The sequence below is a fragment of the Cupressus sempervirens genome, chromosome 3, assembly GCF_028749045.1.
Source record: "Cupressus sempervirens isolate cs-2001-9-10 chromosome 3, ASM2874904v1, whole genome shotgun sequence".
Taxonomy (NCBI): domain Eukaryota; kingdom Viridiplantae; phylum Streptophyta; class Pinopsida; order Cupressales; family Cupressaceae; genus Cupressus; species Cupressus sempervirens.
Genome location: NC_143120.1, coordinates 668,248,548 through 668,275,259, shown reverse-complemented (window position 1 = coordinate 668,275,259; position 26,712 = coordinate 668,248,548). Strand labels below are relative to the sequence as shown.

At 37.5% G+C, this 26,712-nt stretch overlaps 1 protein-coding gene across 1 annotated transcript in view; it reads left to right on the top strand.

Moving 5' to 3' along the window:
* Nucleotides 1-18,447, top strand: part of LOC149568482 (Cytochrome c oxidase biogenesis protein Cmc1-like protein) — a 35,329-nt gene extending 16,882 nt beyond the window's left edge. Inside the window, exons 3-4 of the mRNA XM_089821399.1 lie at nucleotides 17,879-17,983; nucleotides 18,089-18,447. Coding sequence (XP_089677525.1) covers nucleotides 17,879-17,983; nucleotides 18,089-18,214 — 231 coding nt within the window. The 3' untranslated portion in view covers nucleotides 18,215-18,447. The remainder of the gene's footprint in view (nucleotides 1-17,878; nucleotides 17,984-18,088) is intronic.
* Nucleotides 18,448-26,712: the final 8,265 nt, after the last annotated feature.

Below are 26,712 nucleotides of genomic sequence, written 5' to 3'. Positions count from 1 at the left end.
TAGCTTAGCACAAGCTAAACTGAGTGCTGAAAGTGAACCAAAACTTGCTGATCAGAAAAGGAGGACAGGGAGAGGTGACTTCAGAGGTAATTGTTTCAGATGTGGGAAAGAAGGGCATAGATCTTTTGAATGTCCAATTGGTAAAACAACTGCTGTTGTGAATGAGGTTGTAGTTCAAGACAGTCAGCCTGAGCAAGGAGAAAGTTTGCTAGCTCGGTGAATATTGGTTGGTGAGAGGACATTGGATTCTTATCAAAGGACTAGTTTGTTCAGGACTTGTTGTAAGTTTGGTGGTAAAGTTTGCAAGGTGATTGTGGATGGTGGTAGTACTGATAACCTTGTTGCTGAGGAGATGGTTCAGAAACTTGGTTTGAAGAGAGTGAGACATCCTTATCCTTATAGGATTGGCTGGTTACAAGGTGAACATGCTTTGGAAGTGAGGGAGCAATGCCTTGTTGATTTCCAAATTGGATAGTATAAGGATCAAGTGTGGTGTGATATTGTGGACGTGAATAGTTGTCATGTGTTACTTGGTAGACCTTGGCAGTATGATTGCAGGGCTGTGCATGATTGTGTCAAGAATGTGTTTATTGTTGAGAAAGGTGGTAGGAAGTTTTCCTTGATTCCTTTGCAGAATGAAGAGCTTGGTAGGAGGAACCTGAGTATTGGCAGCCGAGTTGAGTTGGCAGATTCTGAGAAGGTTGGAGATCAGCATGGAAAGAAGACCTATAGCACACCTCAGATGGATGTGAAGAAGCAGAAGAAGAACAAAGGAAAGAGTGTACAAGTTGAAGATTTGGAGGATATGTATGTGAAGGACTAGTTTGGGATTTATGTGTTGAATCCTATAAGATGTTCTTCGAGTTATTAGAACATCTTTTGAACTTGGGGTGTCTGATGTAGGAGCATCCTAGGCTTTCTTTCAATCCTGCAAGTTGGAGCCGAGTGCCAGTGGTTTTCAACTTTATGTTGCTGTCAAGCTGTCTAGTGGGTGTTGAGTTACTGTAGCTCTAGTGGATGTTGAGTTACTGTAGCTCTAGTGGGTGCCGAGTTAGTGTAGCTCTAGTGGGTGTCGAGTTATTATTGTAGCTCTAGTGGATGCCGAGTTACTGTAGCTCTAGTGGGTGCCGAGTTACTGTAGCTCTAGTGGGTGCCGAGTTACTATAGCTAGTGGATGCCGAGTGTTCCTGTATGTGCCGAGTGCCAGTATTGATTTTGGCTCTGTTCGTGCCAAGTTTTCTGTGCGCCAACTTTAGGCATTTAATTTGTGTATGAGTATTTAATTTAGTGTTGTAGCCGACTTGTAGCTCGACTTACATTTAATGTGAGGGATTTAATTTAGTTTGTAATGAACTAGACCGACTTGTGGCTTAGTTGGGTAAGGGTTTTGTGGAATCTTTAGAGGTGATCATTCCAGTGTGAGAAGGGGATGAAGTATAGATGCAAATTTTGAAGAGCTAGGGCTGTGGCTTGAGAATCAGAGGATTGCTTGGTGGACCTGAGGGTACAAGTGTGGATTCTTCTTGGTGTTCTTATCCAATTGTGTACCTGGACTAGTTGGGATTGGGTTTGTAAGTTGGATCTTGCAGAATTGATTTTGTAATTCCTGTTTGTAGTTGGCCCCAACTCGGAAGGCCTTATAGCCAGGCATATTGCATGTAATCAGTTATATCTATGAATAAAAGTTGTGATTTGGTATCAGATCTTGCATTATTGCTTCTTCTTGTTGTGTTTCCGCTGTGTGGTTGTTTGCTGGGGGCTAGAACATCTCCTTTGGGGACTTTCTTGCCCTGCACTGCGTCAAAAATAAAAGAAAATAACTGTCTTACCATGGTAAAATGAGCTTTTTTGTGCTGATTAAACATGTCTAAGGAGTCCTTTGCATGATTAAGCTTGCTTCCAGAATGGCCAAGTTGTCGTGCCCATCAAGAGTGGAGACACTCCGCTTTTTGACTCATTTGACTAAGCCAGGAAAATGCGTAGGAGCTTGAATCAATGTGATATAGAAGCTTTTCTTTCAGGATGAGAATTTTTTCTCCAAATATGGAGGAAGGAATTCACAAGTTACCATTTGTGCCTGAATCTTCCAAGCTTAAGTTATGGATGTCAAAAAGTGATTGAAGGGCAAGCCGAGTTGGGACTAAGGAGTATGTTTAAAACCACAAAGTCCCTATCCCTACAGAGGATCAAAGGCATGAATCACACATCACAAGGCATGCATGCTAAACTGAAAATGAAGGCAAATTTATGACAAGAGTAATACTCCCTCATGGGCTCCACTTGCAATTTGATCTAAAGATCACACACATAATAGACATCATTCAATTCTTCAAAAGATACCCCAAGAGGCACGAAACGTCTTATTGACAGGTACCAAATGATTAAGTAGTTAAAAAAGAGTGGGGATGAAAGGCACTAATCAATATTAAGCCGATTGACATAATCCCACATGAAGTAAGCGACTCACTATCTCGGTTGCAGAACATGATACACTATTCTTGCAATGTATTCTTGGGTTCACAGTCCACAAATGCCACACAAAGGAGCAAAATTAGTGTTTGGAGACCATCCTTGGGTACCTAGGAGTCAATGGTGGCAAAATAACATACTCTAAGAAACAAAATCTGTTGTAGTGTACTGTCATGCATGTCGAGGACACAAGTAGTAGAGGAAAATGATTAACAATAGAGGTAGACTCTTGAATGCTAAAACTTGTTGAGTGCGTTTTCAGCCATCTCTTGGAAAGTTTTTAAAAAGAAAATTCTGCCACAGACTCAAAATTATGCTATAGCATATTTTCCTCTTGGTCAGAGAATGATAAAAAATAGAGTTGTCTACCAATCAAAAAAATATGCGCTCGAGCTCAAAAAAGGCTTGGTCAAAGAACGTGCTCAAGTGTGATTTGACTTAGGTCACAGAATGTGAGCAAAATTAAGAAATCCTTCAACAATCCTAATTCAGGCATAATGGCATGGCTAAAGGAGTTTTTTTTACATGTCAAGTGTCCATCATGGAATCTACATTGTGCCCCAAGTACGTTTTAACTTTTGGGCTAGGAAATTTGGCTTAGAAAGGAATTCACGACTTAGGCCTTGAGCACAAATTGAATACAGGCACGAAAGTTTAAAGATGGAAAAATAATAAAGATCCTTCACCATGGTCTTGGAAAAATTTAAAATTTTTATGAGCAATGAAAAAATTCAAAAAGTATCCTAGAGGAGGAAATTGGGATAAAGATGTAAAGCATTTGATTGATGTCCAAATTTAAATGGTGAGTTGAATTTATTGAAAATGGATCAAATGTTACAAGTTTCGTGATCACGAATAATTTGGGCCTAGGATGAAATGTCAATGACGAATTAGAATCCAAATCAAAATTGAGAAGTAAGTTGGAGTTGACAATAAGTCATTTATCTTTTATTAGAAAATTAAATCGAAAATTAATTAACAAATCAAAAGGCAACAAAAAGGGGCAAATTTGGAAGATAATTTGATTTTTTTAAATGAAATAAATATTGAATTTTATGTGGATGAAACTTCGTCATGAAGTTAAAGTGCTCGAAATGGTATGTTTTAAAAAGCAATTGAGAAAGCCTGACAAGTAGTAGGGAATCTTCTCTTGAATAGAAACTTGTAATATAAGCGATCAAAGCTGTCTGAAATTAGTATAACCATTATAGGAGCTTTTCTAGAGGAAGGTCTATAAAAAAACTCTTTCCATTTCATTCATTCCTCATGAAGTTAAAGTGCTCGAAATGGTCTGTTCTAAAAAGCAATTCAGAAAGCATGATAGGTGGCGGGGAATCTTCTCTTGAATAGAAACCTGTAATATAAGCGATCAAAATTGCCTGAAACTAGTATAACCATTATAGGAGCTTTTCCAGATGAAGGTCTATGTAAAAAAAAATTCTTCCCATTTCATTCATGCGCACAAAAATTGAAGAACAAGTTGAGAGAATTTTGAAGATTCTTGAGAATGCTAAAGAAACTTTGAAGCAACGTGAGAATTCTTGAGTGGAGGGAGGAATTTTGGAGAGAAAATTGTTTCTAGAAAAGTGTGAAGTTGAAAAAGTAGAAGACGCTGTGAATTTCAGGTAAAATATTTTTTTGCAGGAAGGTCAAATGTTAGAAGAGAAGACATGATTTTCTCGAGAGAGAATCTCGTTCTAGAAAGAGTGTATAATTTTTGATAAATTTAGAGAAACTTTCCTCCTTTGAGGACAAATTTATTTGCGAAGAGAAGATTTAGGTTTCCTTTTTTCCATATTTTGAATGCCCTCGTGTATGTTTGAATTATGTTTTGGAGGAAGGTGGAATAGTGGAACTCAAAGGAACAAGTGTGACTAGAAGACTATTGATCAAGAACGAGCAAATGGGATTCTATGAAAAATCCAAGATCGTGTCGAAATGGGATTCTATCCAGAATCTTGTGTGCCTTGATATAAGTGAGTTCAACAAGAAAACGTTTGGATTTAAAGACCACGAGCCGACATACTTAGCTATCAAGTTTGTGAACATTGGAATCATGGCTGCAACTGATTTTCTTTCATCTTTTCAACATGCAATATTGTTCGTGGAATGCTCAAGTCACTATAATCCAAATGATAGAACAGTCAAAGGTCTAGATGGAGAAGTGATATCTGATTTCTCTCCACCTACCATTTTAGAAGCATTTAGAATCCTTGCACTCCAGAAAATGGTATTGAAATCAAAAGAGCAAACACTAAGAGCTTTCACTGTTGGTATTCAACATTGTGAAATTGCCATAAAGAATAAATGGTTGCAGAAGAATAGAGCCAACCATTCTAAGTTGCCTAAGGAACTAGTCTAGCTTGATCTTTAGCGCAAGTATAGTGATTTAGTGATGATGCTCTGCAGGGTATTTGGGATTCCACAATCCTATGAGCTTGAGGCATGGATGTGGTACTTCATGGAACATATAGTTGGGGGATTCAACAATGTGAACTAGGCTGGACTAATTAGCAACAACTTGAGTGAGTAACTGGTGAATTTGGAGCAATCAAGAACATTTTATATGAGCTCCTATGTCTTTTTAATTTTGGCTGGAAATACAAAGTATGATAGACTGAGTTGTAAAGGAACCATTGGAAGTGGTGGTCAATGTTTAAAGGTGCATGGATGTTATCCTCAATTGTATTTATATGGCAATGATGATTATGCTAGAGTCAATGATGCATTTACGCCTTTGTGATGCGCATTGTCAGGACTTTGCGAAAGAGACTTTACATGAGATCATCAGTCAGAACAATGGAATTTGCAGAGGAATATGGAGCTTGGTTCATTTGGTTCCCTACCTTCTAGTACATCAGAGTACATGGATTTTCTACCCAACCATATAAATATCGAGATATTCTACGGATTAAATGGATTTGTTGGAGATCACTTAACAATTGACTGTTTATGATAAAATTCTAAAAGGAAAGAGGATGATGGGGCTAGAATCCCCAATTTCTATTGGAGAAGATAAGTTGAAATGTGCCCGTGTTTGAAGGTGGCTGAGAGATCAATGGATGAGTTGCATTTCTTCCATTTGTTGTTTTTTCCAAAAGGCCATATTATGATCCTTACAACAAAATTAGAGTGGTGACAGGTATGAAATACCAACACAGGATGTACCTTAAAGTTTTTTGGCCAATACTGTAGATGAAAATAAGATTAGAAGGTGGATGTGTTCTAGGTTGCTACTCAACATGGTCAGAGCATGCAAGATCTTCTAGGTACTTGATCAGTAGAAGTTATCAATGCAATTTGAAAGGGATACAGACTGTAAAAGGAGAAAGACCATTCATCCATATGATTGGTCAAAGAAAGAAATATTAGATATTGATACACTAACTGTACCAGTTTTGGGATTCACAAAATAGTGGGTTGAGCGATAGTTTTGCAAGTTGAAGGTGTCAAAGGAAAGTTTAACATATAAGTTAATGGGTCATCAACCATTGAGAGATGGAAGACTGAAGAAACTCCCTGTGGGAAGAATGTAAGGAGAAATCCCATCAGGAAACACTGAACAAAGATAAGGAAAGGGTGTTGCTCAGGAGGTGCAATCGAGGGGTAGGCTTGACATTCATACTGAAGAACTCCAACCGAAGAGGTAGAGATAAGAGAATGCTCCATCATCACCTAGCTGGACTTTGAGTCTGCAAGAGATAAGTCCTTTCACCAGGAAAGAAGGGACAAGTAGAGGAAGAATAGAGGAAGAGGATCACATGACCAGACCAATGCAAGATAGGGAAGGAGTTTGCACAAGGAAGAAGTAGAGAACAAGATTATGTCACCAAGGAAAGTCTCATTGTTATCCTAGAATAGGAAATGATGGAAATTAAGGTTCCTATAGCAGAAGCATAAATTCCTACGATAGAGGCAAAAGTTCCTACTATAGAGGTAGTAGTCCTTGAGACAACAATGGAATGTCTTCTAGCTGAAGAAGGGATTGATATAAGGCTAGTATAAAGGAAGAGCAGTGGTCAATGTAGAATGATTTTTAGAGTGATTGAGGCAAAGGCTACAGAGAAATCAGGGTAAGAAGGTTGCCTTGTATTCAAGTTGCAAGAAATCCTGATTCGAGTCAACGAACTAGATGAGAAAGGAAAAGTTAAGAAGTATGTGAAAGTTATCAAAGGAGAATGTAGATATAGAACTTTGCAGTTTGCAATGCCTATGGTAGATAAAAAAATGGATTAACTTAATATATTGTGACAAAGTTTGATTTGGCTCATTCCTCTTGAGAACAAGTTATTGAAGATTTTGATGATTTCTCATAGGCAATGAAAGCCTCATTCTAAATGCTTTCTATCCAAACTTTTGCACCTTGATCAATTTTTTGGATCTTGTCTGTACCTTCCACTAAATTAGTCAAACTAATTGTAGGAGGAACACACTACAAGCCTTCTCCTCTTACTGGATGAGGTTGGTTGTTTATATATTCACACAAGGCCTTGATCTCGTCTGTTCTATTTAGATATTTCCCTTCCAATTTTCGCATCTTATACATGCACTTTGAGGATTTGGTGCAAATTCATGATAGAGCACTGATCGTCTTTTCCAAGATCCATTGCATGGATGGTCATGGGAAGATGAATGCATTTACTGAGATGAGTTGATCTTTCTAAATGGGCTTGCATAGTGGGCTTTTATTACCCACTGAGATGGTGAATTCTTCCTAATTGCTCTGTGTGAACTCCATTAATATAGATTCTCTTTTCTTTCCCTAATGCCACTTAGGTCTGAGATGGAAAATTATGGGCCATTGATTATTGTTTCAATCTGGGGCACTTGTTTGATCAAGGTCCTATATAAAGACCCTACCTCTCATTTGTAAAGCTGGAATTATGAGATTGTTGTTAAGTGCTATTTAGACAACATAATTTTCATTTATGTTTGGTGATCATTTGATGGTGTGCCATTTCCATTCAAGAATGGCACATGGTTGCTGTAGTCCGTTTGAATGCTGATGCTCAACTTAAACTCTTTTATATTCTACACGGTGGGCTCTGCCTTCATTCCTTTCCAAAATACAAGGGTTTAATACCCATCAACAATTTAGCAATACCTGGGTGTCCTGAAGGTGCAGAATTAACTTCATTAAGCAATAATTTCCTTAATTTCTGATGAGTATTTACCATCAATGGAAGTTATAACAAGGATTCTAAGCAAACAATGTGCACAATGTAGAAGAATTGCAGCATTGGTTTTATTGTTGGGCATGACTGCATCATTGAGACGTGTTTAGTTGCATTTAAAATCTGGACATTAAGAGACAATGTTAAAGACAAGCCTAAGGCAGTTTGGCATAGAGTTCAAAAACTCTGAGGCTTCTTAATTAGCCAAAAGGATTCTTTGTTAATCTAATTAAAATATCCTCTTGGATCTGGCCCAGATATTGTTGGATCCAGATTTTTCAAACATACTAATCTTTCCCCTATTCCCCCGCCACCCTCCTCCACTCTCCACCCTTGACTGGCACTCTCTGGCATCTCATGCTTCCACTCTATAAATATCCCTAGCCAACTGTCCCTTCACCCTACTCCTCCCTCCCACTGTCATCTTTTTACTCCATCCACAGTTCGTGAGGTGGTCAAATTCATGAGATGCAACAGAGCCACTAATGAGGAAGGATTTTAGGCAGTGCTTTTCAAGCTTGATATTCTGATCCTGTGCTCCTTTCCTTCGGTGCTCTTCAACAGAGTCGTTTACATTAGGTTCCCTTATTCATAGTTGAGACATATGATTTATCTGATCTACAAGTCTGGGTTGGTTTCGGACGCTGTCAAGTAGAGGACTATTATGATTGGGCGTGTGTTTGCCAAGCTTTATGCCACAGTCCCGAGTACCACTTCTCCAGACAACTTGACAGTAGACAATGTTGTGCTAGAGGGCAGACTGGGTTCGATACTAACTTTTAGACTATGAATCACATATTGACATTGTGGGCTATCATTGAGGAGGCTCGACATTGCGTTGAGAAAGTCTACTGCTGTTTTGTAGACTTTCGTAAAGCTTTTGTCTCTGTTCCTGGGGGGGGCCCTTTTTTAGAGGCTTTAGAGGCTCAGAGACATTGGTATTTCAGATATTCTTTTGACTGCATTTATGAGTCTTTATGAGACAATGGTTGGCAAATTTGGGACACTTGAGGGTTCATTCACCGCCTTAGGAGCTTTGCGGACTTCGCTGATGGTCGACACATATACTCTTACCTCACATGTTGCTCCTCAGTCGATATTGCTAGATCCGATTTGAGGACCAGGGCTTGTTGCTGGTATGCCCAGGCCATTACCTTATTGAGTTCGATCAGGATCGACATTGACCATCTCCTGCCTTACCAATCCTTGCTGGATGCTCCCGCCCATCTCCTCCCCTCGCAGCAGGAGTTAAATGGGCACCTCTAACTTGACATATTTAGACAATACATCACCACGACCTGGATCAACCCCCTTGGGGGTCTGCGTTCACGGATGACCTTCTACCATGAACACTTCTTGGAGACATGTGATAAGATTATTGTTCTTCCCTTCTACTTGAGCTAGCGCTAGAGCCACGCGCTCTGCATCTCCCTAGGGTCTTTTAGAGTCGGTTCCCATCGGCTTTGTTGCCACATAGATCAGTAGTTGCCCAGGGCCGACCAGTCTTGCCACCTTTGCACTTTGTCTGAGACTGAGATTGAGATCCACTTCAACTTTCGGTGCCCTATTTATTATGAGATCAGGGGCAGATTCTACTATTTATTCAGAGACTGCAGATCCCTCTTGGCCTTCTTCAGTTATTCCGACCATCGATTTCTAGAGCTTTACCTTTGTGAGACTTCAGAGTTTTGTGATCTCACTTTACAGTGTATGTTCCCTTAGGGTTAGGCCTTTGATCAGCTCATCACTGCCTTTTTCCTGCCCATGTTCCCCTCCAGGGGCATGAAATGGCCGCTTGCTACATCCATCTTCGGGCATACCAGATCTGTTAGACCTCATCATGGATCCATCAGACAACGGCACCCTATCTCCAGTGTCTCTCAGATACGGACCCAAACCCCTGGTCACTCCGAACCTTATCCTATGGTGCTGGACTTCTTTGTACCAAGAATGAATGCTCAGTCCTTGTTTGTTGTTGTTCCCTTTCTTTGCTTTCTTGTTTGCTTTTTCTCATACACCGTTTGGTGTTCCTGTTGGGTTAATTTGTAATGTCCCCATTTTAGCAGTTGACCAAGTGTGTGTACATTAGCCTTGTTCTACATGGTCCCGAGGGCTAACGAAGGATTTAATGGGATCCTGGAGTGTTTTGGCCTAGTCATTTCCAGTTTGGGCCAAAACGAAGTTGATTTACTCAGTTTCAGGCATACTTACTATTTTTAGTAAGTCAGCAGGACACAGTGCAGGTCAATTTTGGTGATTGGATTCGATACTCCTCGGTGAGAGCTTTCCGATGAGCTATCACTCGCATTATTCAGAGTCCGATTGCTAATACATTTTAATGCTTGAAGTTTTATTAAAGTAACGTCTAATTTAATTGTAAAATATTAAAGTGTTACTTTAATATTTATTTTATGGTGATGTGTACCCAAGGGAGACATAAGGGGTATTTTAATATATGTTTTATATATTACACATCTTTTATCCCACATTGCCCATATGAGTTGAGCGGACCCTTGGAAATAGAATAAAAGGAAGCATTTGTGGCTTCATTAGGTAGGTTGAATATGAGAAGAAATTGGTGTGTGAGTTGCAGCTCTGTTCTTGCCATTTGAGGACGTTTATCCTCTCTTGTAACATTCTAGACGTCATTCCCTTGGGGTTTGGCCTTTGGAATTCTTTGTTATCGGCTTTATTATCAGGCAGTTTAGTTATAAGGGGTTTAAAACATTAAACGGAGAAATAAGAAGTTGAATGCAAACTGTTTGACATAATTCCTTTCAGCAATTTGGTTTAGTTTTTTGGGACATCCAGGGGTGTCCATTGCAGTGGTATTAGAGCTATAAGTCCTGCCATCCTGTGGAGGTCTTATAGGGAATTTGGAACAGCCGGATAGAGGGAAAAAGTGTTTGACGAAATGTCAAAATACTAAAATCAGAAATAAATAAAAAACACAGGCTAAGCATTTATGTTTGAGCATGCGACAGGGGTCTTATAATTTCCGCGATACCAGAGCAAGACAAAATAGGATTTCAGACTTGAAAACCAAACAGTCTAGTACATCCGTGCAGGTGGACATTGAATCCAACCATACAGACACAGAGAGATATTCTTTGATCAGGACAATAATATGGGTGATCGAGATGACAGGAATATAGGATTAGGTGGAGGCGAAAATGCTGGTCCAGATCAGGGGGAGGTACTGTTCAGACAGTTACTGGATACATTAGAGGAGGGGCAGCGTATGCAACAGGAGCAGAATAGGCGAACGGACATGATGTTGCAGCTCATGGCTAGACAGATGGGTGTCAATATTAATCCAGGTGATGCCAACAGCAGAAACAATAACAACGAGGGAAACAATAACAACGGGGGAAACAATAACCATGGAGGCCAAGGCAACAACAATGGTCCTGAGAATAACATTAATGGTAATAATGGACACGACAACAATGGGAATGAGGCTGATAACTTTAGACACGTTGCACGACCAACGCGGACTGCGAGCTCGAGACCTCTTCTACCCACTTTCCCACCCAGAGATCCGGTTCAACCAGTAAACGAACCACAGATTACCGAGTTACAGGATCAGTTCAGGAGGGACTGGGAGGCTAGTGGACCGGAGTTTCAGGCGGATATTTCTCTTAGAGATTATATGGACTTGAGGATGAGACACATGCCTAAAGCAGGAGGGACGAATCAAAACTTTGAGCTGAGGAAGAAAGTTGGAAAACTTTCTTTACCTTATTATGATGCTTCAGGGAAGATGACTGCACGAGCTTGGGTGCAGAAGGTAGTACATACTTGCAGCTAAATCCTATGCCTGAGGAGGAGGCTATCAATTATGCGGCTATGCACTTGGATGGTGTTGTACATGAATGGTGGCATCATGGCATGGTGACTTTGGGGCATAATCAGATTACATCCTATGAGGAATTCACCAAAACATTGATTGGGAGATTTGACACTAAGGATCCCGAGTTACATTTCAAGGAGCTAGCACAGTTAAAACAGTCAGGTTCTGTGGATGCTTACATTGCCGAGTTTCAGCGCTTGTCTGTACTTGTTATTGATATCTCTCCTAGGAGATTGGTGGTGTTATTTTGTGATGGTCTTGCTGATCCATTACGAGGTTGGGTGAAGGGACATGATCCACTCACCTTAGTTGAAGCAACTAAAAAGGCACGAGATTTAGCCCCTTCGGTATACAAAGGAAAAAACCATTCAACAGATTCTTCCTACCGCAAGGACAAAGACAAAAAACCGTTTCAGAAAGAGTATAGCAAACCCAAAGAAGGATCAAAAGGACTAGACAATGAAACCTTGAATGAACTTCGAAAGAAGAAGCTATGCTTCCATTGTAGAGAGCCTTGGGACTTATCTCATAAATGTTCTCTCAAGGCTAAGGCAAATCAAATGGAGTATTTTTCAGCAGAAGAGTCAGAGTCAGAAGGGGAGGATCAGCACTCCGATTCAGATGAGGGTAACACTATAGAGGAGAGCAACATTCCTAAGGATGATAGATCGTTGGCACGCTTGACAGGGGCCCAAAAGGCAATCACATTTAAGGTCAGGGGTACTATCCAGGGGCAGAAAGTGATAACTCTTATTGACACTGGGGCTACACATAACTTCATAGATGCACAGTTGGTAGCCAAGAGAGGGTTACAGACAGAGGAGCATGATGGGTTTAGAGTCATGGTGGCTAACGGTGATAAGTTATTATGCACTCGAAAGATATCTAATCTTCACATCAGGTTTGGAGATGGCTACGAGTTGGAGGATGAGTTCTATGTTGTGGACATGGGAGATTATGATGTCATCCTCGGCATGACATGGATGGCTTCACTAGTTGAGTTCACACTCAATCTAGCGAAATTGGAGATGAGATTCCAGCATGAGGGCAGAACTGTGGTACTTAGAGGACTTTCAGATGGAGGTTGCAGAGTAGTGTCCTTGAGGAGAATGCAGAGACTTTTTCGTCATGATGACATAGAGTGGGCGGCAGAATGCTACATTATGCCAACTTCACCAGAGTCACAAGAAAAGAGTCATCCACTAGATATCCAGAAGATACTTGATAGACACGCTAAAGTATTTAGCGATATTCCTTATGGGGTTCCTCTTGACAGAGGGATGGAACATGTTATTGAGCTCGAGGAGGGAGCCAAACCAGTTATGATTACTCCCTATCGTCATCCTAAGAAACACAAGGATGAGATAGAGAAGGCGATTAAGGATTTGTTGGAGATGGGGCATATCAGGCCCAGTAAGAGCCCCTTTGCTTCAATAGTAGCATTGGTAAAGAAGAAGGATGGGACGATGCGCATGTGCATCGATTACAGGGCACTTAATAAGAAAACAATTAAAAACAGGTATCCCATTCCTAGGATTGATGAGCTGATTGATGAGTTGCATGGGGCATGCTTCTTCACCAAAATTGATTTGTGATCCGGATACCATCAGATCAGGATGAGAGAAAAGGACATTGAGAAAACAGCCTTCCGATGTCACTATGGCCACTTTGAGTTCATGATTATGCCATTTGGTCTAACCAATGCACCTGCTACATTTCAAAGTTGTATGAACCAGGTATTCAGGAAGCAGCTGAGGAGATTTGTCTTGATCTTCTTTGATGACATCTTGGTCTTCAGTAAGACCTGGGAGGAGCACTTACATCATCTGGAGGAGGTGTTATCTATTCTGGAGAGAGAGTCATTGTATGCCAAGGAATCTAAATGTGAGTTTGGCATGACTGAGCTCCTTTACCTTGGGCATATCATTAGTGCAGATGGTGTTCGGGTTGATTCCGAAAAGATTAGAGCTATTGTAGAGTGGCCTATTCCCACAAACCTTACACAGCTTAAGGGATTCTTTGGTTTATGTGGTTTTTATAGGAGGTTTGTTAAGGGATTCTCACAGATTGCTACACCCTTGACAGATCTTACCAGGAAAGGAGCCTTCGTGTGGACAGGGGCAGCACAGAGGTGTTTTGAGCATTTCAAGCAGGTAATGTCTTCATGTCTAGTTCTAGCTCTACCGGATTTCACGAAGCCTTTGGAGCTTCATTGTGATGGGATTGGAGCAGTATTGATGCAGGAGAAGCATCCCATTGCATTCGAGAGTAGGAAGCTCCGGGGAGTTGAGAAAAGTTATTCTATCTATGACCGGGAGATGTTGGCCATAATGCATGCATTGGCCAAATTTCGATCATATTTGGTAGGTGGACGTTTTGTGATCAAGACTGATCACAACAGTATTAAATACTTCATGAGCCAGCATGATCTTAATGACCGGCAACAAAAATGGGTGACTAAATTGTAGGCTTATGACTTTGACATAGAGTTTGTCAAAGGTAAGAAAAATGTGGTGGCTGATGCCTTATCTCGGAGACCTCACTTATGTGCTCTGGCAGAGATTTCAGGAGATTGGAGAGATCGGATTATAGCAGAGTATGTCGGAGATGCTTGGGCTTCTGGATTGATTTCAGGTACCATACAGGATGATCACTATGAGGTGATAGATGGATTGATTAGAGTTCAGGACAGGGTTTATTTGATTCCATCATCACATTTGAGAGAGGTGATATTGAAGGCATTTCATGATGCACCCACAGCTGGACATCCGGGGGTCTTCAAGACCTACAGGCAGATTCGAGAGCGGTTTTCATGGAAAGGGCTTAAGGATGATGTTCAGAGGTATGTCAGGGAGTGTGTGGTTTGTCAGCAGAACAAGGGAGAGCACACATTTCCTGCAGGTTTATTACAGTCCTTGCCCATTCCTGATAGGAAATGGGAAAGTATTTCGATGGACTTCATCACTGGTTTACCACGAGTGCAGGGAAGGGATTGCATCTATGTGGTGGTGGACCGCTTGACGAAGTTTGCTCACTTCTTTGCTATTTCGTCCACTTACACAGCAGCACAGGTGGCAGATCTTTTCTTTAGAGAGATATTCAGGTTACATGGGCTGCTCAGATTCATTGTCAGCGACCGGGATAGTAAGTTTATGAGTATTTTTTGGCAAGAGTTGTTTAGGTTGTGTGGTACAGATCTTACACCTAGCACTAGTTATCATCCGCAAACAGATGGGCAAACAGAGATTGTGAATAAATGGGCGGAAGGATATTTGAGGAACTATGTAACTACACAACAAAAGGCTTGGATCAGATGGTTGCATATGGGAGAGTATTGTTATAACACCACTTATCATATGTCCAAGATGACTCCTTTTATGGCACTCTATGGTTATGAAGCACCTAGCTTCATGGATTTAGTTTTGGGGGACAGTAGAGTGCCCAAAGCCAAAAACTTATTGCAGGATAGTCAGGACATCCTGAAAGTGCTCAAAGAGAATATACAACAGGCCCAGAATTAACAGAAATTGTATGCTGATCAGCACCGAATAGAGTGTAGCTTCGAGGTAGGGGATATGGTTTACTTGAGGCTACAACCATATAGACAGTCATCGCTCAAGAAGAGCGGAGCTGAAAAGTTGAAACCTAGATTTTATGGTCCCTACAGGGTGATTTGCAAAGTGGGCAAAGTCGCCTATGAGCTTGAGCTTCCAGAGGGCAATCCAGTGCACAATGTGTTTCACGTGTCTAGGCTTAAGAAAGCCATTGGTCAGAGTGTAGTGCCTTTTGCAGATTTACCCCCTTTGGATGAGGAGGGGAAGCTTGTGTTAGTACCCGAGGCTATTCTGGACACCGGAGAGAGGAAGCTTAGAAACAGGATAGTGAAGGAGTATTTGGTCAGATGGAAAGACTTGCCGGAGGAAGATTCTACATGGGAGAGTGAGCAGGTTATTCAGCAGGCTGGACTGAGATTGCTTGAGGACAAGCAATTTCAAGGGGGGCGGACTGTAATGTCCCCATTTTAGCAGTTGACCAAGTGTGTGTACGTTAGCCTTGTTCTACATGGTCCCGAGGGCTAACGAAGGATTTAATGGGATCCTGGAGTGTTTTGGCCTAGTCATTTCCAGTTTGGGCCAAAATGAAGTTGATTTACTCAGTTTCAGGCATACTATTTTTAGTAAGTCGGCAAGACACAGTGCAGGTCAATTTTGGTGATTGGATTCGATACTCGGTGAGAGCTTTCCAATGAGCTATCACTCGCATTATTCGGAGTCCGATTGCTAATACATTTTAATGCCTGAAGTTTTATTAAAGTAACGTCTAATTTAATTGCAAAATATTAAAGTGTTACTTTAATATTTATTTTATGGTGATGTGTACCCAAGGGAGATATAAGGGGTATTTTAATATATGTTTTATATATTACACATCTTTTATCCCACATTGCCCATATGAGTTGAGCGGACCCTTGGAAATAGAATAAAAGGAAGCATTTGTGGCTTCATTAGGCAAGTTGAATATGAGAAGAAATTGGTGTGTGAGTTGCAGCTCTATTCTTGGCATTTGAGGACGTTTATCCTCTCTTGTAACATTCTAGACGTCATTCCCTTGGGGTTTGGCCTTTGGAATTCTTTGTTATCGGCTTCATTATCAGGCAGTTTAGTTGCATTTCCGGCTACAGGCAGATTTGGTATTTTGCTCATATCTTCTTCACTACTTGTCCGACACTTATGCCGCTTGGAGGGAATGGTATTATGAAGGTAGTGGACTGATTGAAGGACAAAGTATTGTAGCAGCAAGTTCGTAAGCATGGGCTGGAGTATTATGTCAATACTGCTGAAGTAATTAGTGAGTTGATAAATCTGCCATGTATTTGGTTTTATGAATTCTGAAAATAACATTTTATTAGCAGCAGTTCATTTCCACTTTGCATATCATTGTAGTTTCTTTCTTGTTTATGTTGTATGATACCAATTCCATGCACGAAACACAACAAACAATAAACGTTTGATTTCCGGAGTTATAAGGGGTTTAAAACATTAAATGGAGAAATAAGAAGTTGAATGCAAACTGTTTGACATAATTCCTTTCAGCAATTTGGTTTAGTTTTTTGGGACATCCAGGGGTGTCCATTACATAATTTTTTCCTTGTTTCTTCCAGTCCCTTAGACCATTTGTTGGTCTCTTGTTCGACATTAATATCATTATCTTATCTTGTCCAATTTGATCTGAATAGTTTTTTATTGTAATTTTGTTTTTTAAAGTTACATTTGCACATGTTAACTCTAAGTTTGTACAAGTTTATGTTGTATAAAAAAGGTATGGATACTGCTTGAAGAATTAGGTAGTTATGCTTCTAGTTCTAATGGAGGGATGGAACAGATAATCTAAGTTTATTCCCAGTATGGTTACCTTTTTGATCTGTGTGGCTCAAGAATGAAACAAGAAAATTGTGGGGGAGTTCTGAGAGGTAGAATCTGTCATTTACAGCAAGTCTCATTTGCTGCATCGAGATTGTTGTCAAACAAGTATGATAGGCTGCGAATATTTTTCATTTTCAAAAATTGAAACTCATTTGTACATGTTCCTTGTCTTACAATCAACATTCTTTCTTGTGTCATCTTTCTTTTGTGATTCTGCAGATTCAGTATTTTTTCCGACATGATGTATTTGACAAAGGTTATTCATTTGAAGTTGTATGCTAGAAAATTATAGGCAGCCTTTAAAATGTACAGATGATCTCCCCATCATGGATTATACATTATCCTGCTTCTTCTACAAATTATAATTTATGTCTGATCAATACGGTATGGACCTAAATATCTCAAGTTAACTCTTTTCATTAGTTCTCTTTCTAATTCAGAAGAATTGTGTTTTCCTCTCCCATAAATGCCTAGAGTTGTTCGCTTTCCTTGGTTATTGTTTTTCTATTTGTTATGAACATTTGCTTTGATTCCTTGTGTATTGTGTGACCATTCCCCTCCTCCGAAACATGTGTCACTTTGGCATGCTGATAGTTACTAGCTGAGCATAGCTGCTTAGAAATAAGGATGATCCTTTGTCTCGACCAATTGCCTATGATCCCTTGTAATTGTTGATCATTAATTTACTACAACGAATTTTTCAACTCACCCTTGCATTGTAATTTGATTGTCAGGACAGATCTCATGTTATTTGTGTGTGCCTGTAAACCATTCAGCTGGCAATATTTAATTTGACTTGGGAGGAATAAGAAAAGAAAATTATTCAAGAGAAAATTGCAACCAGTATGTATCTTTCTGAATGAGAAGTTAAAAGAATAAAGATGGGTTGATAACACAAAATGTGATGCAGTCATTAATTTTTACGTTGTAAATGCTAAACTTGGTGAAATGTTTGGCAGATTATAGAACTTTTCCAGCAATGCCATGTTGACCATCCCATTGGAAAATTTTGGGGGGAATGCACTGAATTGAAGATAAAGCTTGATCGTTGTTTCCGTGAAGAAGTGAGCCGTGTTTCTGTCTTCTGTAATTATGTTTATTTTCAAAGGTTCTTTTTGATGGGTTGGTAGTTGACATAATAATTGCACTTGTTGTCACTGGATTGACAGAAAGCAATTAAAAGGAAGGCTAATTTTGAAGAAAGCAAGAGAATGAAAGAGAGAGTACATATGCGTAGAGCTGAAATGAACGCTTCTATTTCAGAACCATTCTCACCTTCACAAGCTGCAGAATAATTGCAGCATATAAGATAAAAGTGAAGAATGGCAATTCATTGCACCATTATGCATTGTTTTACCCTAGAAGAAAACATCTTTCTTGAGATTTTTTTCGCAAACCAGAAGATGAATTTCTAATTTCTGGGTAAAAATTGCAAAAAGATTTAGAATTTAAAAATTGTAGATTAATTAAATAAAAGGGAAACAAGTGAATATTTATATTACAAAAATAAAATTTATATTTTCATAAATTTTAGAAAACCTACTATTAATTTTATATGATGTGATATTTTGAGAGATTGTGAAGAGGTGAGGGTACACATTGATGCATAGTATAGCTATGAAATGTGTGCAATGAGTTTAATGGGGGTTTGGGTGCAATAGGGTTGAAGGCACACCATTTTAATTATATTTTAGAAGCCCAAACACAATGCCTGTAAAGCCAGAAAAACAGTTTTGGCAGTGTCTCATCCACGTTTTCCCTAAATTTTGACATGTTGCTGGCATGGTGAGTTAAACGGAAAGACTTCCTCATTTTTGATGAGTTGTGGAAAACTTGACCAAGATTCATGGAGCCAAAAAAATATGCCAACTATGAATACGTGAACTATTGCAATAAATTGGACAACAATCCAAGGAATTTGCATTGTGGTCTCTGCTATATATATGTTTTAGCTTTAACCAACAGTATTAACCTTAGAGATTCTTAAGAATAGAAGTAAAGCAGATGCTTCATCGTTGGGCGAGATTGGTTCTTCAAAGATATATATATGCACATGACAGGTTCTTCAAAGAAATATAGAATGAGGTCAGACTTGCTTCAGAGCGCTTTGGTTTTAACTTCTAAATCTCCTGGGCTGTGTTGGCCATCTCTTTGCTATAGTGCTGCTGTTTGGTTTGCAGGGCCTCTCCAATCTTACGGTCAGCTTCGTGTGGGTTATAATTTCATGTTGTAGCCTTATTTAATGTACAAGATTTTGGGGACTTTCTTTTAAAACCCTCAGTGTTCATAGTTTGGATCAAAAGCTCTCAATCCAAAAATAAAATATTATGACAACGTAATACAATAGCACATTCTAAAACAGAATATCTAAGAAATAAGAGTTGTAAATTTGAAGATCATAAAATACAAACTATAAGTAATTTATGCAATAAAAAAATTAAAATTAATAATAATTTAAACTACTTAAAAGCTTGATTATTCTAGTCATAAGAAAAGTTATTCGGATTATTTATACAAGTTTTTATAACAATGCCTTATTGCGTCTCTATAATTTTGCCCTTGTGTAACCTGCCTAATTTCTTTTTGTCACACTTTGGATCTGATTTTGAGGTTGGTCTCTTTTGCAATCCGAATAATACGTAGATGTCACTAAATTATGTGTCTCATAGTTTTAAAACATGTCAATGCCATGTAATATGCCGATCAGTCACTGATATATATGTGCTTTTTCAATAATAGAAATCTCATGTATTATGACTGGAGGCTTATATAGAAGAAGACAATTTTTTTTCAAAATAAAATGTCATATCACATGACAAAAATCTTCATGAAATTTAGATTCGGTATAGTAAACACGGACTCCTATGGGTTATAGAAATTGGAAGGCGATATAACGATGAGTGAGGATGGGAAATGATGATGAGCTACTAGAGGACGAAATTGTCAAAACCTTCTAGATGCAAATCTTTACTTGGACTATTACAATTTGTGTTTTAGAAGGGTAACTGAATGGATGTTAAAAGCAGGTTTACGTTCTCTTTGCTTTATTTATATATATATATTTTAATACCCTGCATATTTTTCAAAGGCTAGAATGTGAGAATTGAAAGTGCTGCTAGAGAAATCATTGTCATCGTGCAATGTTTATAAGGATTTTAAGAACTTATAAAAATTGTTCTTGTTGTTAAAGGCTACATACTTATTGTAAATAAAACAAATTCACTTTTATATCAATGGCTCAATTTTCAAATTCACTTTTATATCAATCGCTCAATTTTCTCTAGGATCAAAATGCAAGATGAAACTATTTAATTTTGGTCATTTTATTTTTATGTTTTAGATTAAGGTAAAAGCAAGTTTTGAAGGGGCCTCGAAACCATTTACATCTAAGAGAAAGATAAACCATTAAGCACAACTAGATTATAAAAGGACTTGAAACCAGCTAAACAACTAAATCAGGTTTTATAAGGCCTTGAGATGAACAGATTTGATAAAAAAAAACAACCAAAACAATATTGGAACTTGGAAAGTCAACAGATTGGAACAGCAACCTGAAAAACCTCTCAAACTAGTTTCCAACGAACTAGTAATGCAACCAGTTCACCGTCACAAAAAACCAGACAAAAAATCTAAATTTTATTCAAGTAAGAATATATATTTATTAACTTGAATAAAATTTAGATTTTTTAAAAATGTATTTTATTATGTTATACATTTATTATGTATTTTTTTGATTAGTTTTTATGAATGATAATTGTTGATTCCTAAAGTTGCCTTCGAGAGGAAGGAACCTTTAGGGGAAGTCTAGTGAATGTGGGACACTTATTGTGCCTCGCTAGATGATCGCATGGATTCAAGAAGTCAACTTTTTTTGAGTGGAGGGGAAAAAGTTGCAGAGGAATATTGAAGATAATCAAAGTGATGCACCAAACTTCGGATTGAGTGCACAAGCTACCACAATATAAGATATTGAGGCATAAAATGAATCCATCTAATAGGAAATAATGATTGATTTTAAAGAACAAAACTCTTAGACACACACACGCACACGTGCATGCACGCACACACACAAACGCACACGCGCGCACACACAAACGTGCACACACACACAAATGCGCACATACAAATGTGCTCACGTACACACGCACACACACCCCAGAGAGACACACACAGACATAGACAGACACAGACACAGACATAGACACGGACACAGACACAGACATAGAGACACACACATGTGCGTGTATATTTTAATATTTAAAGTATAGATTAATATTACTAATATATGTTTTATTTGGTTCTTGAAAGTAAGAATATATATTTCTTAACCTGAATAAAATTTAGATTTTTTAAGATATATTTTATTATGTTAGACATTTATTATGTATTTTTTGATTAATTTTTATGAATGATAATTGTTGATTCCTAAAGTTGCCTTTGAGAGGAAGGAACCTTTAGGGGAAGTCTAGTGAGTGTGGGACACTTATTTTGCCTCGCTAGATGATCTCATGGATTCAAGAAGTCAACTTTTTATTGAGTGGAGGGGAAAAAGGTACAGAGGAATATTGAAGATATTCAAAGTGATGCACCATACTTCTGACTGAGCACACAAGCTACCACAATATGAGATATCGAGGCACAAAATGAATCCATCCAATAGGAAATAATGATTGATTTGTAAAGAACAAAATTCTTAGGCATATAATAAGTCATATGATAATAACTATAAAAGAAAGAGCGTAATGCATAGTCTCATCAATAGTCACTCATATGAGATTATCAAAGTCGGGGTTTGCACAAAAGACATTCACGAAAAAAATGCTATTTACAACATAGACGAAAGGGCCTAAGGCACAATTTATATTGACAATCCCAAAAACTCGATTACAATCTCAAGACACACAAGGAGTAATTCTCTCGATCTCAATTACAATTCCCAATTTGGGTTCCCCTTACAATGCTTTCTCTTGCCCATTTTAAAGGCTTAGGCATAGTTTGTCCTTCATGATTGTTTAACGGTTTTGTGCATAGGGACAAGGATCAATACCCAATGACAGGAGTCCCTTGGGTCAATGGTGTGGGAAGAGACCCCAAAGGGCATTACAACAAAAACTAGGGTTTCAATAGGCAACCTTGCCTTGGGACAAGAAAATTTCTACATCTTCAAAAGATTATTTTGTTGATATGGATGAAGCAACAGATAAGGAGGTAACCCACAACCTTTCAATTTTTATGAGATTGGTTTGATTGGTAGATTTAGGGTTTTTGGCAAAACTTGCCTCAACTGCATACATGGATTTTTGTCAACTGGGAGTATATGCTCACATGATGGTTTAGATTTACCTTGCTGCTTAGGGCTTCATTGTAGTTTATACAAAGGTTTAGGATAGAAAAATGATTTTATGTGACTAGATGCGGTGTTGGGAGGAGAAGTTTGTACTGATGCCAAAACCTTGGCACCTAGATTCAACCCCAACTTTGAAGTTTTTGACAAAATCTTAATCTGGGTTAGACTCCCAAATCTCCTGCTCCACTTATGGTTTGATTCTTGTCTTGAGGCAATAGGTGATTCATTAGGATTTTTTTTGTTGGTGGATGAGAATTCTTCAAACCTGTTTCACTCTACACATGCACACATTTTAGTAGAAATGGATATTGCAGATGAGATTCTTGCAAAAATTAAGATAAAAACCTCAAAAGGATGTACGATACAAGTTTTGGATTATGAAAATATTTCCTTTAGATGTGGGATTTGTTCCTAGATTGGTCATATGGTCATGAAATGTGATAATTGTGTTCACAAAAGGATGTTTTGTGGTGGAAAGGTGTGGCTCATCACCACTACATAGTAGAGAAGAAAGGGGAGAAAAAAAAGAGTTTCTCCCAAGTTGAATGGGGGAAACATCACAATGTACCACATAGCCAAATTACAAGAGGAATCTCCAATATCTCAGGCTTCTTTGCTGAAGGGAGATAGGGTGCCTTAATAGAGTGTTCACGTTCAAACTCTAGAGGGTAAAGAGAAACATAAGACTTTGGGGTCCTGGGTGCTTGAGGCCAATGGATTTAGGAATGTACTATACAACAAGATGTCTCAGAGCTAGCTGATCACGAGCACTTCAATGAGGAAAATTTAGTTGGTTGGGAGACTAATGTTGCTCATGTGGAGGATGGTTGGTGTATTGTGAAGAGAAAAAAAGGTTAGTCGAAGAATGCTTCCTTTGATATGATCCTACATTCACATACTGAGGCACAAGGAAAGGTTTTAACTCTTTTTCAGTACATGGTTCCCATTGTCTTTGCAGTTGTGATGTTGTAGTGAGATTACTATATAATCCTTGTATGCATCGCTTATTCCAAGAAACTGGCTTTTTGTAATAATTTAAGCTATTAATAAAATAACTCTTATTACCAATTATAAATAAATAAATGTTGTTAAAGACAAAACATATAGTTAGATATACACCAATATTTTTTCTATATAGTTAGGGTTAACTCTGACCCATGTTTAAAACTAATTTAATTATTTATATATTCTTATTAAAAAAACTTAGAATTAATCTAACTTATTAGTTTTTAATTTATTGATATTTTAATTATTCTCATATAATCATATTTTTAGTTTACATAATATTACTAATATTATAATATTAATAATTTAAAAAAATATATTTGATCTTATATGTTTATCTTTATTAGTTTATTATTATTTGATATTCAAGTAAATTTATAAAATTATAAACAACATATAATGACTAGGCTTTATATGATGGTTAATATAATTGGTTAGAGTTAGGGTTTTGATTAGGTTTAGAGTTAGGATTACATACTAAGATTTGATATGGTGATTATAGTTAGGATCATGGCTAGGGTTAATGTTTACACCATTATAGTTATCAAGGTTTACTTCTACAATTTGGATAAAAGTTTATATCATGGTTGTAATTATGCTTAGGGTTAGGGTTTTGATTGTAGCTAATATTCAAGTTATTATTAGGATAAGAGTGTAGGTTTACACCATGATTAGAGTTAGGATTGGCTTTAAAGTTTGGGAGTTGTTGCCACATGTAGGTCAAAGAATAAATTCAGGGATCTTGAAGTCTTTAACCTGCAATTTAAAACATTTGTACTGCTTATGATTTCCATCAGTCTTCACATTGAAAATTGCTTCCACAAAGTCTCATTTGTTCAAAGAGTTTGGAATAAGGCTTTCTAATAGATAGGTTTTTAATTTATTATGTATCCATCACTTATCTATTCATACCTATCTCATGCAAGCAAAATTAACTAAAAAGTCCACCAATTGAAATCACTAGTTGCATGACGAATTTATTTTTTCAATTCACCTTCAATATTTCTTCGGTGTACCCATTGCACCTAAAGGTGCAATTGCTAGCAACATATTTCTATTGACAACAAAGTAGTTTATCAAATCCATTGCTTTCCCTTCATTAAATGAGCAAAAAATAATCTTTGTGGTTAGTGAGAGACAATGTTTCAATTGTAATCTTTAATGTGGAGATGGCCATTTGGATGGCATGGAAGATGCTACATAGAATAAGTTTCATTCTCATTGGGAAATGATCCTTCCAAGATAGTCTATAAGGAACTTGAATTTCTCAATCTTGATAATTGTATAAATTTGATTAATGATAGTTTTAACTAGTTTAGTGTTTTAATGAAAACATGGCATCCCTTTGTTGCCACTTAGTTCAAAACATTTCTTGTTTGAATTGGGGAATTGACTTTTTTTGGGTCACTTTTAAAAAGTTTGTGGATTGCAAGTTTACGGGGGCTAATGTAACACGTAATTGTTATGCAATAATATAAATTTAATATTCCCTATTGTAAATCAACTATGTGTAGATAGAAATAATATTTTTCTCAAAGAGAGTTAGTGCAAGAACTAATCAATTTTTAATACTAATCATTTGATTATTGCAACTAGTAATGAATATGAATTTAAAAGAGGATTATTTTTTATCTCCATCACTATAGATAAATATATGTCAAATACTAAAACAAGAACCAAAGTAAAGATAAAACCATGAGACAATTTTGAATCATGTTGAAGTGTTTACAAGAAGATCCGACTATCTTCTAGAGAGGGGTAACACCCCTCAACCATAAACTAAATAGTTCCCTACAAATCTTATAACTGGACAATGAACTTTCCTTCAATGAGGTTATAACATTTGATGATTTTTTTTAAAAATTTGGTCTTTAGGCCCTAGAATACTCTAATTTGTCAAACAATAGATTAACACTTATCTAGTACAACCTCATTAACTAAGAGGTGTAGTTGGTCCTTATAAATGTAAAGATGATCACAAATTATGACACCTTGGACAAGGATTCCTTAAAAAACCTTATGATACATGCAGTTCTATATCACTACCATACTCAAAATTATAACTACTGATCTAATTATTAGCATTACTAAGTCTGGGTATTGATCTTTAAGTTACGTACCCAAAGCATCTATAATATAGATAGATATTTTAAATGAATTTGAGCTATTGTAAGATCAAAATTTACATCTATAATTATAGTTTCATCATCATATGTTGTTAATCAAAATGGTCCATATTATTATTTTCATTTTTATAAAATTTTAATTACTAGCAATGCACATTTTACTTTCATTCTTTTGGAGCTTTTACTCCTCTCATGATGCCATGTTTTCATTAAAACATTATGCTTTCTAACCAACTACAATTACAAATAATTTGGCTTAATCAAACCAACTGAGCACGTTCTTTGGTTTATAATTGGTTTTAAAAGTGGGTTCTTAGTTCATACTGGTATTTCAATTGTTATGAAGAATCAAGTATGACATGGTTACCCCAAGTTTTGAAATTTTGATGTGTGTGTTGTTGATGTGAGTATTGATCCACTACAAATACAAAATCAATTACCTAATGTTTCGAGATGAAACATCAATTACTCAGCCATCTCTCATTGTAAGCTTGCTATGTAAGATCATTAAATGTCTTGAAGGTTCTTTCTTAAATCATGGATTTCACTTAATTTTATGATGTGATATACTAGCTGTCACAAAGGGACTACACCATTCATTCAATAGATATCAACCACTCCAACTTTTCCACTTCAACCCCAACTTAGACTTATAACTTCTATTTCTACTTCTACTTCTAACTATAAATGTAATAAATCATAGATGAACTTGGACTCTACTAGATGCATCTTAATCAACAAGTCCACCCATTCATACAATCTTTTAAGGAACATACAAATGATTTTCACATCGATATCCTCTCTACAATCCCATCATTTGGATGAAAACCAAAGATTGAACAATAATTGAAGTAAAGTGTTTTCATGGGTTCACCGCACAAGGCACACTTACAATCAAACAAAGGCTAGTGGCCTAGGTTTTTTTTTGAGTCAATCAAATAAACATCCACAAATACTTTCATCCTACTAAACAAACCCAACATGAAAATAAATCTACTTTATGTGAATTATTGAGGAAACCATGCAACAATTCAACGAAATAACAAGTAATTCACCGCAAAGAACCAATAATGAACTATCCATTACTTTTAAAGTATCATACAAATATTTTGATCAAGTCTCTCCCTTAACTAGCCTACTCTACACTAGATCTCTAACCTCAACTCCTAAACTAATGAATTACAAATGAGAATGCCTTATCTTTTTATAGTAGTTCTGTTATAATGAAGGGCCAAGATTGATTGTATATCAATGATCAAGATTCATCCCTACAAACCCTAATTAGGGATGCTAAATGTGTAACCAACTACATGAA